This window comes from Pseudophryne corroboree, chromosome 4 (assembly GCF_028390025.1).
Source record: "Pseudophryne corroboree isolate aPseCor3 chromosome 4, aPseCor3.hap2, whole genome shotgun sequence".
Lineage (NCBI taxonomy): Eukaryota > Metazoa > Chordata > Amphibia > Anura > Myobatrachidae > Pseudophryne > Pseudophryne corroboree.
In genome coordinates, this window is record NC_086447.1 from 208583380 (window position 1) to 208600601 (window position 17222).

The 17222-nt window shown below is 48.0% G+C and overlaps 1 protein-coding gene across 10 annotated transcripts in view; it reads left to right on the forward strand.

The window, feature by feature from the left end:
• SAP130 (Sin3A associated protein 130) overlaps nt 1–16717 on the forward strand; it is a 206214-nt gene extending 189497 nt beyond the window's left edge. For all 10 annotated transcript variants that reach the window (XM_063915874.1, XM_063915876.1, XM_063915879.1 and 7 more), the window contains one exon: nt 16207–16717. In XM_063915874.1, coding sequence (XP_063771944.1) covers nt 16207–16365 — 159 coding nt within the window. In that variant the 3' untranslated portion in view covers nt 16366–16717. The remainder of the gene's footprint in view (nt 1–16206) is intronic.
• The last annotated feature ends 505 nt before the right edge of the window (nt 16718–17222 follow it).

Below are 17222 nucleotides of genomic sequence, written 5' to 3' on the forward strand. Positions count from 1 at the left end.
GGAAAATGCTGCTGTACACACGCTACATTGACGATCTGCTGATCATATGGTCTGGATCAGAAGAGGAACTCGTCACACTGATTAATCAGATCAATCTGCAGGATTCTCCTATCAAATTTACTCATCAAATCAGCCACAACATCATTAATTATCTAGACGTAACCATAGAGATCATCAACAACCAAATCCAGACCAGATTGTTTTCAAAACCCACGGATCGCAATACTTTGCTCCATCACAGTAGCTGTCATCCCCCCGCATTAATACGAGGATTGCCAAGGTCCCAAATGCTCAGGGCAGCTCGCATCTCCAGTGATAAAACCACTTTGATCACTGCACTTGACCAGATGATCCACAAATTTGCCAACAGGGGCTACAAACTTCGTGAATTAATGAAAACCAGGGATGAAGTATTACAAATCCCCAGAGATCAACTACTGTACAGTGTGCCACAGAAACGATTAGAATCACGAATACCTTTTGTTACTCAATATACCACAGCTAGCAGGGTCATCCCAAGAGCCACAAAAGGATTGTGGCCCATCGTTTCAGGTGACAAAGACCTTCCTTGTTTTAAAAATACCACCGTGATGCCCAGCTACAAAAGAGGATCCAACATCCGAGACATTCTCGTCAAAACCAACATGATTCCAAGGAATCCGGCTAACATGCCGAACACGCAGTTGAAAAAACCGGGATGCTACAAGTGTGCATCCTGCACCACATGCAAATATTTAGAAACTGGTCATGACTTCCAGAACCCACACACAGGTCACCAATACAAAATCCGCCATGTACTCACTTGTACTACGTCTTACATAGTTTACATCATTATTTGTCCATGTGGTATGCTGTACGTTGGACAAACCATCAGAAACCTACGAGACAGAATGGCGCTTCACCGATCCGCCATAAAAGCATCCCTGGATGGCAAATCAGTTGACCAACCAGTGGCACGCCATTTCAAAGCGTTTGGCCACCCACTGTCCAGTCTAAGATATAAAATCATTGACCACATTCCAGCCTCCCCCAGAGGGGGTGATAGACAACGGGCCCTGTCCAAGTGTGAAGCCAAATGGATTTACCTATTGGATGCATTGTCTCCTAAGGGACTAAATGAAAAATTCACCTGGAATGTCTTCTTATAATAGAGACTACATAATAGGCAATATGGCATCATCTATATAACAATGGGTCCTGATCCTCTTCTTTTCACTTCCCCCACCCTTCAACTCCCCCTTTTTCCCTGTTCTTCACTTCCCTACTCTGTCTTATAGCCCTGTGATTTATGACCGTTTATGCCAAGTAATGTGTGACTCAACTACTATTATATATATCAGAGACGTGTAGGCATTAAACGCTATAACAATTATTTAGATATTAATTAGCTGTATAAACTATACAAGTTGTTGAATGCAATTTCACTATAACTTTCCATGTAGCTGCTGTCAGTAACGTTTTAACCTTTTTTATCTCTTCTCACATATGTCACCAATACTCTCACAGCATTATTCCCGCTGGGCATGGTATGCAAACTGCATGCCTCTATTCACGATCATTTGTCTCTATCACTGACAGGTCTTCCCGGCGCCTGCCACAGTTTATGCGCGTTGCATAGCAACACAGCACGTCACAGGGGAGCCGCTCACGTGACTCTCCCGGAAGTCCCGGACACAGACGCCGGGAACACCTCTCTCCAGCACTTCACGCTATTTAACAGGTGAGTGTCTCTTTGGTTTGTTTGGTTCTTTTTCATTTCACAGCACAGGGGTTACCTTACCAGATGAAAAGGCTGCGATGCCTTGAAACGTCGTAAGATGTTTGCCCCCCTTTTTGTTTGATTCAATTGACACAATGTTATTTTGATTTCACCATGTTTTGAATACAAATCAACATTTTTGCATAAGTCCATGGAGTGCCGCCTCATTTCCTTTGCTGTTAACACCTGAGCCACAGGTGGGGAAGGAGACTGTGTTTTGCATTATCATTAGGAGGGCACCCTGGCATTTTGTATATTGTTTTTTCGTGAGTGCCGGATAACTTGGTACTATATATATATATATATATATATATATATATATATATATATATATATATATATATATATATATATATATATATATATATATATATATATATATATATATATATAATACCATATATAGGGGGTAAAACACACTTCCGCAATGTTTTATAATAACAAAATGTCCCGCCTTGCCACAAGCGGAACCTCCAAAAACATCTGGGGCACCTAAATTAGCGGTACACTACATACAGGACGGGATGTTGCCTTCCCTTTATTATTCCTTGGTGTCAATGGGTACTAATGCTATTGGTATTTTGGGGAATGTGTATATATGAAACAGTGTGGCTCAGCACACTAATCCCCTAAACACCCAACCACAGAGGCCTGGGTTCAAGTACCACAACAGATACTTTAAGGCATCAGACAAATAGCGCTGCGGCTCAGTACGCTAGTAGCGGGTATCTGAACAGGAGGATCAGGGTTTGAACAGCGCAGCGTTACTGGTTCACCAGAAAGTTTATTTCAATCGTGTCGGTCACTACACGTTATAGTGCAGACCTGACATAGCGCTGTGTTTATTTAACCCACCTGTTCTCCTTTCGTTTGTCTCACCTGGGATAGTCAAAGAATTCCCTCTTAGGTGTGAAGTATGCGGTGGAGCCATCTGCAGAACACTCCTGTTTGAACAGCTCAGATTATACAGGTAATGTCGCTGTTAACCAGAGACCTTGTACGTCATTTTACCTCTCCAGGTTTCTAACACGACTTGGCAGTGGAAAGGCCTCTCTGGGAGGAGGCGAGAGATGCCCAGGATAGGAGGATGTCTGTTTTAGGTGCAGTCTCAACCAGTGTCTCAGAATATCCAGGTGCATTATACAGCAGTTCGTCTGATACTGCAGGTAAAGGAGGCGGTCCCGTCCGGTCCATCAGGGTTCGACGCTGATGACGAAATGGTCCAGTTTCGGATGAGCGGGGCAGACTCCGGTAGGCGGCTTGCAGACTCCCGCATACACAATTTCAGGTATAAAGCAATGTTTGTGTTCCTATCCTTTCCCCGCAGACGGAAGGAAATGGTATCAGAATCTCTCCAGGGGATACCCCTCAAGGTATCACCGGTCCAACAAGCTGCCGTTTTCCTGAGGCAACATTGCTCAGGTATCCATCGAAACATATACGGCAGCGGGATTCTACCTTGTCCAGAGAAGGTAGGTGGTGGAACGATTGTCCTCTAGGTTACAATCAATTGCTACTTTGGGACAGATCAGAATCACGATTCTGCTTTAGGTTCTTTTGAGGTCTCCACGTCTGCAGACTCGGAATCTGCATTTTCGCTTGGGCTGTCTTACCCGACGACCTCTGGGGCAGCGACAGTGACGGGTGAACATGAAATCCTACGGGGCAGATGGTTCAGGGGAAGGAACTTTCTGCAGGATTTCTTGAACCATTGGAGGTAAGTCCACTTTGCTTTCTCCTACTGCTGCCCCAGCTTCAAGACAGACCTTTACCGGTCTTTCCTTTAGATCTTTCCGGCCTTTTCAAGCTTTCGACTCCACAAGGGCGATATCTCCGTCGCCAGGAGGGGATCTCAGGATAACAGGCTGAAGCAGAGGTTCAGCATCCTCGGTCCAGTCTGACTTTAGGTTATCCTATACACCCACTGCAGATCAGACCTTCCTACCACCTAGAGGGTCCCAGGGTAGGCGCATGTCGGTGGTCCTACGGGGAGTACTGAGAAGGCTAGGGCGGTTACAGACTAGATTTTGGAGTACAGCCGTCTCAGGAGTCAAGAGAGTCATACTACAGGCGGCGCTCCATATGCTTCTAACCGCAAAGGATGTTAATCCCTGTTTCTCTATCGTCCTAGTGGATGCTGGGGTTCCTGAAAGGACCATGGGGAATAGCGGCTCCGCAGGAGACAGGGCACAAAAAGTAAAGCTTTTCCAGATCAGGTGGTGTGCACTGGCTCCTCCCCCTATGACCCTCCTCCAGACTCCAGTTAGATTTTTGTGCCCGGCCGAGAAGGGTGCAATCTAGGTGGCTCTCCTAAAGAGCTGCTTAGAAAAAGTTTAGCTAGGTTTTTTATTTTACAGTGATTCCTGCTGGCAACAGGATCACTGCAGCGAGGGACTGAGGGGAGAAGGAGTCAACTCACCTGCGTGCAGGATGGATTGGCTTCTTGGCTACTGGACATCAAGCTCCAGAGGGACGATCACAGGTACAGCCTGGATGGTCACCGGAGCCGCGCCGCCGGCCCCCTTGCAGATGCTGAAGTCAGAAGAGGTCCAGAATCGGCGGCTGAAGACTCCTGCAGTCTTCTAAAGGTAGCGCACAGCACTGCAGCTGTGCGCCATTTTCCTCTCAGCACACTTCACACGCGGTCACTGAGGGTGCAGGGCGCTGGGGGGGGGCGCCCTGGGAGGCAATTGTAACCTATATAAAGGCTAAAAATACCTCACATATAGCCCCTAGAGGCTATATGGAGATATTTAACCCCTGCCTGATTTCTCTAAATAGCGGGAGACGAGCCCGCCAGAAAAGGGGCGGGGCCTATCTCCTCAGCACACGGCGCCATTTCCTCTCACAGCTCCGCTGGTCAGGACGGCTCCCAAGTCTCTCCCCTGCACTGCACTACAGAAACAGGGTAAAACAGAGAGGGGGGGGCAAATTTATGGCGATATTTTGATATAACAAAGCAGCTATAAGGGAGCACTTATTATAAGGCTATCCCTGATATATATATAGCGCTTTTGGTGTGTGCTGGCAAACTCTCCCTCTGTCTCCCCAAAGGGCTAGTGGGTCCTGTCTTCGTTAGGAGCATTCCCTGTGTGTCTGCTGTGTGTCGGTACGTGTGTGTCGACATGTATGAGGACGATATTGGTGTGGAGGCGGAGCAATTGCCAAATATGAGGATGTCACCCCCTAGGGAGTCGACACCAGAATGGATGCCTTTATTTATGGAACTACGGGATAGTGTCAACACGCTAAAGCAGTCGTTTGACGACATGAGGCGGCCGGACAATCAATTAGTGCCTGTCCAGGCGACTCAAACACCGTCAGGGGCTGTGAAACGCCCTTTGCCTCAGTCGGTCGACACAGACCCAGACACAGGCACTGACTCCAGTGGTGACGGTGACGAATCAACCGTATTTTCCAGTAGGGCCACACGTTATGATTTTGGCAATGAAGGAGGCGTTACATTTAGCTGATACTACAGGTACCACTAAACAGGGTATTATGTGGGGTGTGAAAAAACTACCTATAGTTTTTCCTGAATCAGAAGAATTAAATGACGTGTGTAATGAAGCGTGGGTTGCCCCTGATAAAAAGCTGATAATTTCAAAGAAATTATTGGCATTATACCCTTTCCCGCCAGAGGTTAGGGAGCGCTGGGAAACACCTCCTAGGGTGGACAAGGCGCTAACACGCTTATCTAAACAAGTGGCGTTACCCTCTCCTGAGACGGCCGCACTTAAAGATCCATCAGATAGGAGGATGGAAAATATCCAAAAAAGTATATACACACATGCAGGTGTTATACTACGACCAGCTGTAGCGACTGCCTGGATGTGCAGTGCTGGGGTAGTTTGGTCAGAGTCCCTGATTGAAAATATTGATACCCTGGACAGGGACAATATTTTACTGTCGTTGGAACAAATAAAGGATGCATTTCTTTATATGCGTGATGCACAGAGGGATATCTGCACACTGGCATCACGGGTAAGTGCTATGTCCATTTCGGCCAGAAGAGCTTTATGGACGCGACAGTGGACAGGCGATGCGGATTCAAAACGGCATATGGAAGTTTTGCCGTATAAAGGGGAGGAGTTATTTGGAGTCGGTCTATCAGATTTGGTGGCCACGGCTACAGCCGGGAAATCCACCTTTCTACCTCAAGTCACTCCCCAACATAAAAAGGCACCGACTTTTCAACCGCAGCCCTTTCGTTCCTTTAAAAATAAGAGAGCAAAGGGCTATTCATATCTGCCACGAGGCAGAGGTCGAGGGAAGAGACAGCAACACGCAGCTCCTTCCCAGGAACAGAAGCCCTCCCCGGCTTCTACAAAAGCCTCAGCATGACGCTGGGGCTTCTCAAGCGGACTCGGGGACGGTGGGCGGTCGTCTCAAAAATTACAGCGCGCAGTGGGCTCACTCGCAGGTAGATCCCTGGATCCTGCAGATAATATCTCAAGGGTACAGGTTGGAATTAGAGACAGATCCACCTCGCCGTTTCCTGAAGTCTGCTTTACCAACGTCCCCCTCCGAAAGGGAGACGGTTTTGGAAGCCATTCACAAGCTGTACTCTCAGCAGGTGATAGTCAAGGTACCTCTTCTACAACAAGGGAAGGGGTATTATTCCACTCTTTTTGTGGTACCGAAGCCGGATGGCTCGGTAAGGCCTATTCTAAATCTGAAGTCCTTGAACCTGTACATAAAGAAGTTCAAGTTCAAGATGGAGTCACTCAGAGCAGTGATAGCGAACCTGGAAGAGGGGGACTTTATGGTATCCTTGGACATCAAGGATGCGTATCTCCACGTTCCAATTTACCCCTCACACCAGGGGTACCTCAGGTTCGTTGTACAAAACTGTCACTATCAGTTTCAGACGCTGCCGTTCGGATTGTCCACGGCACCTCGGGTCTTTACAAAGGTAATGGCCGAGATGATGATTCTTCTTCGAAGAAAAGGCATATTAATTATCCCATACTTGGACGATCTCCTAATAAGGGCAAGGTCCAGAGAACAGCTAGAGATGGGATTAGCACTGTCTCAAGAAGTGCTAAAACAGCACGGGTGGATTCTGAATATTCCAAAATCCCAGTTAATGCCGACAACTCGGCTGCTGTTCCTAGGGATGATTCTGGACACGGTTCAGAAAAAGGTTTTTCTCCCGGAGGAAAAAGCCAAGGAGTTATCCGAGCTTGTCAGGAACCTCCTAAAACCAGGAAAGGTGTCTGTACATCAATGCACAAGAGTCCTGGGAAAAATGGTGGCTTCTTACGAAGCAATTCCATTCGGCAGATTCCACGCAAGAATTTTCCAAAGGGATCTGTTGGACAAATGGTCAGGGTCGCATCTTCAGATGCACCTACGGATAACCCTGTCTCCAAGGACAAGGGTGTCTCTTCTGTGGTGGTTGCAGAGTCCTCATCTATTGGAGGGCCGCAGATTCGGCATACAGGATTGGATCCTGGTGACCACGGACGCCAGCCTGAGAGGCTGGGGAGCAGTCACACAAGGAAGAAACTTCCAGGGAGTATGGACGAGTCTGGAAACGTCTCTTCACATAAACATTCTGGAACTAAGAGCAATATACAATGCTCTAAGCCAGGCAGAACCTCTGCTTCAGGGAAAACCGGTGTTGATCCAGTCGGACAACATCACGGCAGTCGCCCATGTGAACAGACAGGGCGGCACAAGAAGCAGGAGTGCAATGGCAGAAGCTGCAAGGATTCTTCGCTGGGCAGAGAATCATGTGATAGCACTGTCAGCAGTGTTCATCCCGGGAGTGGACAACTGGGAAGCAGACTTCCTCAGCAGACACGATCTTCACCCGGGAGAGTGGGGACTTCATCCAGAAGTTTTCCACATGCTGGTAACCCGTTGGGAAAGACCAATGGTGGACATGATGACGTCTCGCCTCAACAAAAAACTGGACAGGTATTGCGCCAGGTCAAGAGATCCGCAGGCAATAGCTGTGGACGCGCTGGTAACGCCTTGGGTGTACCAGTCGGTGTATGTGTTTCCTCCTCTGCCTCTCATACCAAAAGTATTGAGAATTATACGGCAAAGAGGCGTAAGAACGATACTAGTGGTTCCGGATTGGCCAAGAAGGACTTGGTACCCGGAACTTCAAGAGATGATCACGGAAGATCCGTGGCCTCTACCTCTAAGGAGGGACTTGCTTCAGCAGGGTCCCTGTCTGTTTCAAGACTTACCGCGGCTGCGTTTGACGGCATGGCGGTTGAACGCCGGATCCTAAAGGAAAAAGGCATGCCGGAAGAAGTCATTCCTACTTTGATTAAAGCAAGGAAGGAAGTAACCGTGCAACATTATCACCGAATTTGGCGAAAATATGTTGCGTGGTGCGAAGATCGGAGTGCTCCGACGGAGGAATTTCAACTGGGTCGATTCCTACATTTCCTGCAATCAGGATTGTCTATGGGTCTCAAATTGGGATCTATTAAGGTTCAAATTTCGGCCCTGTCGATTTTCTTTCAAAAAGAATTGGCTTCAGTCCCTGAAGTCCAGACCTTTGTTAAGGGAGTGCTGCATATACAGCCTCCTGTGGTGCCTCCAGTGGCACCGTGGGATCTCAATGTGGTTTTGGACTTTCTAAAATCTCATTGGTTTGAACCACTAAAAAAGGTGGATTTGAAATATCTCACTTGGAAAGTGACCATGCTTCTAGCCCTGGCTTCTGCCAGGAGAGTATCAGAATTGGCAGCTTTATCTTACAAAAGCCCATATCTGATTTTCCATTCGGACAGGGCAGAACTGCGGACTCGTCCGCATTTTCTCCCTAAGGTGGTGTCAGCATTTCATCTGAACCAGCCTATTGTAGTGCCTGCGGCTACAAGTGACTTGGAGGACTCCAAGTTACTGGACGTTGTCAGAGCATTAAAAATATATATTGCAAGGACAGCTGGAGTCAGAAAATCTGACTCGTTGTTTATATTGTATGCACCCAACAAGATGGGTGCTCCTGCGTCTAAGCAGACGATTGCTCGTTGGATCTGTAGCACAATCCAACTTGCACATTCTGTGGCAGGCCTGCCACAGCCTAAATCTGTAAAGGCCCACTCCACAAGGAAGGTGGGCTCATCTTGGGCGGCTGCCCGAGGGGTCTCGGCATTACAACTTTGCCGAGCAGCTACGTGGTCAGGGGAGAACACGTTTGTAAAATTTTACAAATTTGATACTCTGGCTAAGGAGGACCTGGAGTTCTCTCATTCGGTGCTGCAGAGTCATCCGCACTCTCCCGCCCGTATGGGAGCTTTGGTATAATCCCCATGGTCCTTTCAGGAACCCCAGCATCCACTAGGACGATAGAGAAAATAAGATTTTACTTACCGATAATTCTATTTCTCGGAGTCCGTAGTGGATGCTGGGCGCCCATCCCAAGTGCGGATTATCTGCATAAATTGTACATAGTTATTGTTAACTAATTCGGGTTATTGTTGAAGGAAGCCATCTTTCAGAGGCTCCGCTGTTATCATACTGTTAACTGGGTTTAGATCACAGGTTGTACGGTGTGATTGGTGTGGCTGGTATGAGTCTTACCCGGGATTCAAAATCCTCCCTTTATTGTGTACGCTCGTCCGGGCACAGTACCTAACTGGAGTCTGGAGGAGGGTCATAGGGGGAGGAGCCAGTGCACACCACCTGATCTGGAAAAGCTTTACTTTTTGTGCCCTGTCTCCTGCGGAGCCGCTATTCCCCATGGTCCTTTCAGGAACCCCAGCATCCACTACGGACTCCGAGAAATAGATTTATCGGTAAGTAAAATCTTATTTTTCCAGATATCATTTGAATCGGGACAGTTCTCGGGCCTTTGTTTTCTTTTCACGTTCCGAAGCCAGTTGGCTCGGCCAGGCCTATTCTGGCCTTAGAATCCTTTCAGTCTGTGATTGCTACTTTTGAACAAGATAGGGAGTTTTACGTGTCCCTTGTCTTCAGGGAGGCCTGTTTACTGAATTCCGTTGGGTTTCCTCATCGGACTTTTCTCAGATTCGCATTACAGGATACTCATTTTCACTGTCAGTCCTTTCCATTCGGTCTCTCTTCCGCTCCCACAGGGTTCAGGAAGATCACAGAATAACTCTTCTTCAAGGGCAGGAAGTACGTTGGTTCCCTAATGGGACAATCTACTGCTACTATCCCACTCTATACATTAGGTGGCTTCTGAAGATCCGAAGGATCCAGGAGCTTCTGGTTCGACACGGATCTCTCAACACGGTCCGTCGGAGGATTTTTCCTTCCTCGGCACCAGGTACTCTATTTCTTCAGTCAAGCTGCGACGCAATGAGTGGTCGCCTACATTCCCCTCTGAGCGGAGGACAACCATCTTCTTTCCAGGTCAAGCCGCCAGGTCAGACTCCTGGGTGAGGGGACATTCCCTGGAGTTTTGTCAACTGGTCCGCTGTTGGCGGAGATTTCGGATCGACCTCAGGGAGTTCTGACTGACTCTTTAACCCTTTACTACTCTTGGATGTGAGCTCTGGCGGTAGTAGCCGAGGATGCCCTCAGGGCTCCTGGGAGTTTTCTGGTTATTCTATCCTGCCTCCTTTTCTATTTCTACCTCGCTTTCGGTAACACAGGAGGGGAATATGCGTGCTAGTCCTCTCGGGGGCTCCGGTTGGGCCACGCATGACTTGAAGATACAGCTACACCTGTTGTCAGTAGAGGAACCTTGGCTCCTACCTCGACGGGACTGTCTACTTCAACAGGGTCCTTTTCTTGGTTCAATCTTACACTGGTCTCATTTAACCGTGTGACTGTTCTCGAGGCCTCAGAAGGGAGGAGTTCCCTAGTTCGGTTAGGCCTACTGGGCCCCGATTTCAGAAGTCTGTTACATCTTCTCGCTTTTGCCACTATTGGAAAACTTTATGGGACATAATAAGGATAAAAGAGTTTTTCCCTTACTTTCAGTTACCATTCAGTCATCATCTTTGGTTTCTCTGGGAAGTGTTTGCTCCGCTGCACTTCAAACCACATTGACCTGAATTTTAGGTCTCTGCCTTCTTCGGTTTTCTTCCAAAAGAGATTTGCCTGGCAGCCGTAAGTTCGGGCTCTCTTTCAGAGAGTACTCTATTGGCAACTCCCCCGGCTGAGCTTCGGCCTCAGCGGTTGTTACTTCCAGAGGGGATGTCCGTTTTTCATATAAATCTGACACTAGTGTTTTTCAGTCCTCTTTTGACTGTTGTCAGGGCTCGTCGACTCTCTCTACAGAGGTCTTAGGCTATTCGGCAAAGTGTTTTTCTTCTTTGTTCTGTACGATGCTCCCGTACTAAATAGCCGGGGTCCCAGCATATGCTGGGCTATTGGATACATCTGACCATCAGACAGTCTTTTTGGCGGTTGCTCGGGAGCCTCCGTTTTCTGTTTCAGCGCACTTTACGCGCGTTGTGGGACCTTCGTGGGCAGCTGCCCGTGGGGTCTCCATGAATACTTTGTCGGGCGGCTACTTGGTCGGACCAACATTCGTTTTGTCAAATTCTACAAGTTTGACACTTTTGCGGCCTCTGCATCACAGGTTGGCCGAGCGGTTTTACAGGACTCTCAGCGCTCTCCCACCCGTTTTGGGAGCTCTGGGACGTCCCCATTGTAACTACGCTCCAGTGGCCCCTAGTGGATGAAGGAGAAATCAGGATTTTGGTACTTACCGATAAATCCCTTTCTCCGATTCCACAGGGGCCACTGGACGCCCGCCCAGCGCTGTTCCTCCTGGTTTTTTTTTTTTGCTTAACGGTTTGCAGATCACCATATGACTGCTTGTTGGGTTCAGGCTAGCCGGTTGTTTGTTAGGTTCTGTTCCAGGTTTGGTTTGTGTTCTCCTGGTTTACCGGGCTTCATTAACCTCCTCTACCTTACGGTTTGTTTATTCCAGCTCTCCTCGGGCACAGTTTTACGTAGACTGACTTGGAGGGGAGATAGTAGGGGAGGAGCTAGCCACAGTGTGAGAATTTTTAAAGTGCCAGCTCCCAATTACTGCCTACTATTTCCCCATTGTAACTACGCTCCAGTGGCCCCTGTGGAATCGGAGAAAGGGATTTATCGGTAAGTACCAAAATCCTGATATTGTCACAGCTTCTCACTATATTGAAGAGGCGTATTCTGATGCCAGTATTCTAGCAGCCAAGGCCTCTACTACGTCAGTCTTGGCTCGCCGGATATTGTGGCTGAGATCCTGGTCTGTGGATCTGGACTCTAGAAAAGCCCTGGAGGTACTCCCTTTCAAGGGAGATATTATGTTTGGGGAGGACTTAAATAAGATAGTGGCTGAATTGGCTACTGCCAAAACGGCCTGTCTGCCAAGTACTGCTCCTTCTGTGTCGAAGGCTAAAAGTACTTCCTTTCGCCCCTTTCGTTCTTCAGGTAAAGCAAAAGGTCAGGCGTACAACAAGCAGGCCCGCACTTCCAAACCCGGTAAGCCGAAGCCCAAAAGAGCCTGGGCTGCCCGTAAGCCAGCTTCCAAGACGGATAAGCCTGCCGCATGACAGAGCGGGCCTCCCCCTGGGGGATCCCAGGGTGGGGGGCCGGCTTCTAGGGTATACCCAATAATGGTTGAAGACCACTTAAGATGCCTGGGTACGGGAAGTCGCCACTCGAGGTTACGCCATAGCCTTCAAAAACCGTCCCCCTTATCGATTTTGCCTGACAGACGTCCCGTTGGACCAGACAAAGGCAAACACTCTACATTCGGTGGTACAGACCCTCCTGGATATAGGAGTCGTAGTACAGGTGCCTCTTGCTCAGAGGGGCCGGGGGTACTATTCTCCGCTGTTTCTAGTCCCGAAACCGAATGGGTCCTCTCGGCCCATTCTCAATCTCAAGGCATTGAACAGGTTTGTGAAAGTTTACAAGTTCCGTATGGAAAACCTTCGCTCTATAGTTCTGGCCTTGGAACTTGGGGATTATATGGTCTCCCTGGACATACAGGCTGCTTAACTGCATATTCCTATAGCAGTGTCACATCAGCAATACCTGAGGTTTGCGATTGCCAACCTCCATTACCAGTTTCGGGCGTTACCTTTTGGTTTAACTACGGCTCTGTGAGTCTTCACCAAAGTTATGGCGGTGATGACGGTGGTACTCCACCGTCAAGGGGTCAGGATACTGCCGTATCTCGACGACTTGTTGATCCTGGCAAATTCCCCAGAACTTCTCCTACGTCATCTGAATATGACTGTCCGGTTTCTACAAGCCCATGGGTGGCTCATCAACTGGAAGAAATCCTCCCTGGTCCCTGCTCAGAGCATGGTGTACCTGGGAGCGCTATTGGACACTCGCAACCAGCGGTTGTTCTTGTCCCAGGAGAAAGTCCTGAAGCTTCAGGACAGGATTCGTTGCCTCCTTTCTTGTCCGCAAGTGTCGATACATTTGGCGATGCAGGTGCTGGGCGTCATGGTGTCAGCATTCGACATGGTGGAGTATGCTCAATTCCTTTCTCGCCCTCTCCAGAGGCTGATTCTAGCCAAGTGGTATGGCCTGCCTCACCGGATCAGGTCTCGCATGATCTCATTGACTCCGGAGGTCCGTCTGTCGCTGCACTGGTGGCTCCAGGACCAACAATTGTGCAGGGGCCGTCCCTTCTGGATATCCAACTGGGTCCTGTGGACGACAGTTGCCAGTGTAAGAGGTTGGGGCGCGGTGCTGGAGCAACACTCCCTTCAGGGTCTGTGGACCAAGGAGGAATCTCTCCTCTCAATCAACATTCTGGAATTGCGGGCGGTCTTCAATTCGTTGAATCTGGCCCAGCATTTAATTCAGAACCGTCCTGTTCAAGTACAGTCGGACAACGCCACCACAGTGGCTTACATAAGTCATCAAGGCGGCACTCGAAGCCGTTTGGCTATGAAGGAAGTCTCACGGATTCTGCAATGGGCGGAACGCCATCTACCGGCCATATCGGCAATATTCATTCCGGGAGTCCTGAATTGGGAAGTGGGCTTTCTTAGTCGTCAGGACGTACATGCCGGCGAATGGGGCCTCCATCCAGAAGTGTTTCAACTCCTAGTGGAAAAGTGGGGTTTTCCAGACGTAGATCGGATGGCGTCTCGACACAATCACAAGGTTCCGGTCTTCGGAGCAAGGACAAGGGATCCTCAAGCAGCATTCGTGAATGCGCTGGTAGTGCCGTGGAGGTTTCGGCTGCCGTATGTGTTCCCTCCGATGTCACTCCTGCCCAGGGTAATTCGGAAGTTCAAGCAAGAAAGAGGAATTCTGCTTCTCATAGCTCCTGCGTGGCCCAGACGGCACTGGTTCTCAGACCTGCAGGGCCTATCGTCAGAGCGTCCACTTCTACTTCCACAACGCCCAGACCTCCTCGTTCAGGGCCCCTGTGTCTACCAGGACCTAGCCCGGCTATCTTTGACAGCGTGGCTCTTGAAGCTTCCGTCTTGAGGGCTAAAGGGTTTTCTGAGGCGGTCATTCAAACTATGTTGCGGGCCCGGAAACTGGCTTCTGCTCGGATTTACCATAGGGTCTGGCATTATTACTTTGTTTGTTGCGCATCTAACAATTATGATGCTTCCAAGTTTAGTACAGCCAAGTTGTTGGCCTTTCTTCAGCAGGGCCTGGACTTAGGCCTGCGTCTGGCCTCCCTCAAGGTTCAAATATCTGCCTTGTCAGTGTGGTTTCAGAGAAAGATTGCGACCTTACCTGATGTGCATACCTTCACTCAGGGTGTGTTGCGTATCCAACCTCCCTATGGTCCCGCCTGTGGCTCCTTGGGACTTGTCGGTGGTTTTGGAGGCGTTACAAGAGTCTCCGTTTGAACCTCTTGGTTCAGCTGATCTTAAGTGGCTTTCCCTTAAGGTGGTGTTTCTGCTGGCTATTGCTTCAGCTAGAAGAGTGTCGGATTTGGGTGCCTTGTCTTGTAGTTCCCCATATCTGATATTTCACCGTGACCGGGCGGTTCTTAGGACTCGTCCCGGTTATTTGCTTAAGGTGGTTTCTTTGTTCCACCTGGAGATTGTAGTTCTGGCCTTTGTCTATCCTGATCTGTCTCCAAAGAGCGGTTTTTGGATGTGGTACGGGCTCTCCGTATCTATGTGAAGAGAACTGCTTCTGTTAGGAAATCTGATTCTCTCTTTGTGCTGTTTGGATTTCACAAACGGGGCTGGCCTGCTCACAAGTAGACTTTGGCCAGATGGATTAGAATGGTGATTGCACATGCTTATGTGAGGGCTGGTCTGTCAGCTCCTGCTCACATTACGGCCCAGTCTACTCGGTCTGTTGGACCTTCTTGGGCGGCCCGCCGTGGTGCGACCCTTGAACAATTGTGCAAGGTGGCTACATGGTCCTCTGTGAACACGTTCATTAGGTTCTATGCCTTCGATACTGCCGCTTCCCAGGATGCTTCCTTTGGACACCTGGTTCTTGTGCCCGCTACAGTTCGTCCCCTCCCATAAGGAACTGCTTTAGGACATCCCCATTGTCCATTCCTTGTGGAGCCCAGTGTACCCCGCAGCAGAAAACGCTTTTTATGGTAAGAACTTACCTTTGTTAAAACTCTTTCTGCAAGGTACACTTGGCTCCACAAGGCGCCCACCCTGACGCACTTAGCTTCTTTGGGTTGGTATGGCATTAGCCGCTGACACTTCTCCTGTCGTGAGAGTGTGGTGTATGTGGCTACTAACCGTTGTCGTCTCTTTTCCTGCTACTGCATTGGGCTGGTTAACTAAAAACTGAGCTCCTGTGCAGGGAGGAGGGGTTATAGAGGAGGCGGCGCTATGCATCTTGGGAACAGTCAAAGCTTTTGAACCTGTTGGTGCCTCGGATCAAGATCCTACTCTACACCCCAATGTTTCGTTGTGGGGCCCAGTGTACCTCGCAGAAAGCGTTTTAACAAAGGTAAGTTCTTACCATAAAACTCGTTGTTTTTTTTTTGTTTTTTTTATCACTGCTAATGGCTTTGGCTGGGGCTATCCAATTTTAGCCCTGACATGCAGCACTTATCAGGGATTATGCTTCGGGTGCCTGAGGCACCCAAAGCTTTAACTGCAATAAGCAGCCGTCACAGTCGCGATAACACATGGAATCGGGAACTTATCGCACAATGCAGCTTTTTCCACCAATAAAAATGGCCTATAATTGGATAGCACAGTAATGACAATCGGCTGTTTCTGACCGAAAAGACACACACCTAATTGGATACCAGTGGAAGAGATGACGAGCACCTGTCCTGCAGCAAACCATAGTGATGCTGTCTGCTACAGGTACTTTATGACATTTGGCCCAGCGATCTCTGTGCTGACATCTGCGGGTCGGAACTAGCTGTTAACAAAGACAGCTAGTTGATTCCTGTTTGTGCTACTAGTAGTTCTCGGCACATTACCGTGCACCCTGCCAGCATGGAAATTGCAGCAATGAAATATGTGATTGATATCTCAGTAACTTGTTTAGCTTTGCACAATGTTAGCATGTGACTGTGTTTCTAAATATTTATTTCCTTGCAGGGCAACATGCAGCGCTGTAAACTTGTCATGGATCAGATCACGGAATCCAGGGACTGCATGCTTAAAGTACTAGATCACAAGGACAGAGTCCTAAAGTTACTGAATAAAAGTGGTACATCTCGCAGGCTCTCAAAAGTTAAACACAAAGAAAAAGTGTGAACAGGGGACTGATGTCCGGTTACTTCAAGTGTACCTGAGACGATTGGCATTCCTGCGGTTGTTAATGTAGTGTTGCTTCAGTGACAGCAGGCAATTCTCTTAAATATGTATATACATTTTTTTTTTTTTGTTAAAGGGAACCTACCTAGTTATATTCTCGGCCTGTTCAAGTACTGACAGCTCAGTCAGTTTCCACTTGGGACTTTTGAACTTTCTCTGTGACAAGGAAGCTGAGATCTGCTTCATTTATTATTGGTGCTGTGTATGAGAACAAATTATGTGTGACACATGCTTGTGTATAGTGCTGTTTATCCCTTACACATGCACACTATAAAAGTGATTCTTACATGTCTTCTGTGTTTTGAAAGGATTCCTTTTTAAGGCACCCCAAATTTAAATGCGGAGTCTGTAAATGTTAATGTAGTGGCCAAATTATCTGTCTGTGAATGAAATTGTTCATATGTACATTATGTTTTTAGGAATTTTTTTTTTTTTTTTTGCTGTAGTTATTTTTCAATACAGCAATACAGAATTGTTGCTGGTACTAGTTTGTCACCTCACACTTCATTTTAACAATGTGTTCATGATTTTATTCTCTCTACTACTTGTGTAAGTTGCTGCTGGAAAAAAAAAAAAGAGTAATGACAGTATGTTGTAGCTTTTAATTTTCTTACTTTAAATCTGCTAATTCTACCATGACCTGCCGTATAAAGTGCTACAGCTGTAAGTAGCAGTCAGATGTAGGCATGGGATTACCGAAAATAGAGCTGTCTGTACATTATCGCATGGATTTATCATGGTGAAATATTCCCAAAGTGCTTATTTGAATGATCCTTAAAGAAAATGACCAGCTTGAT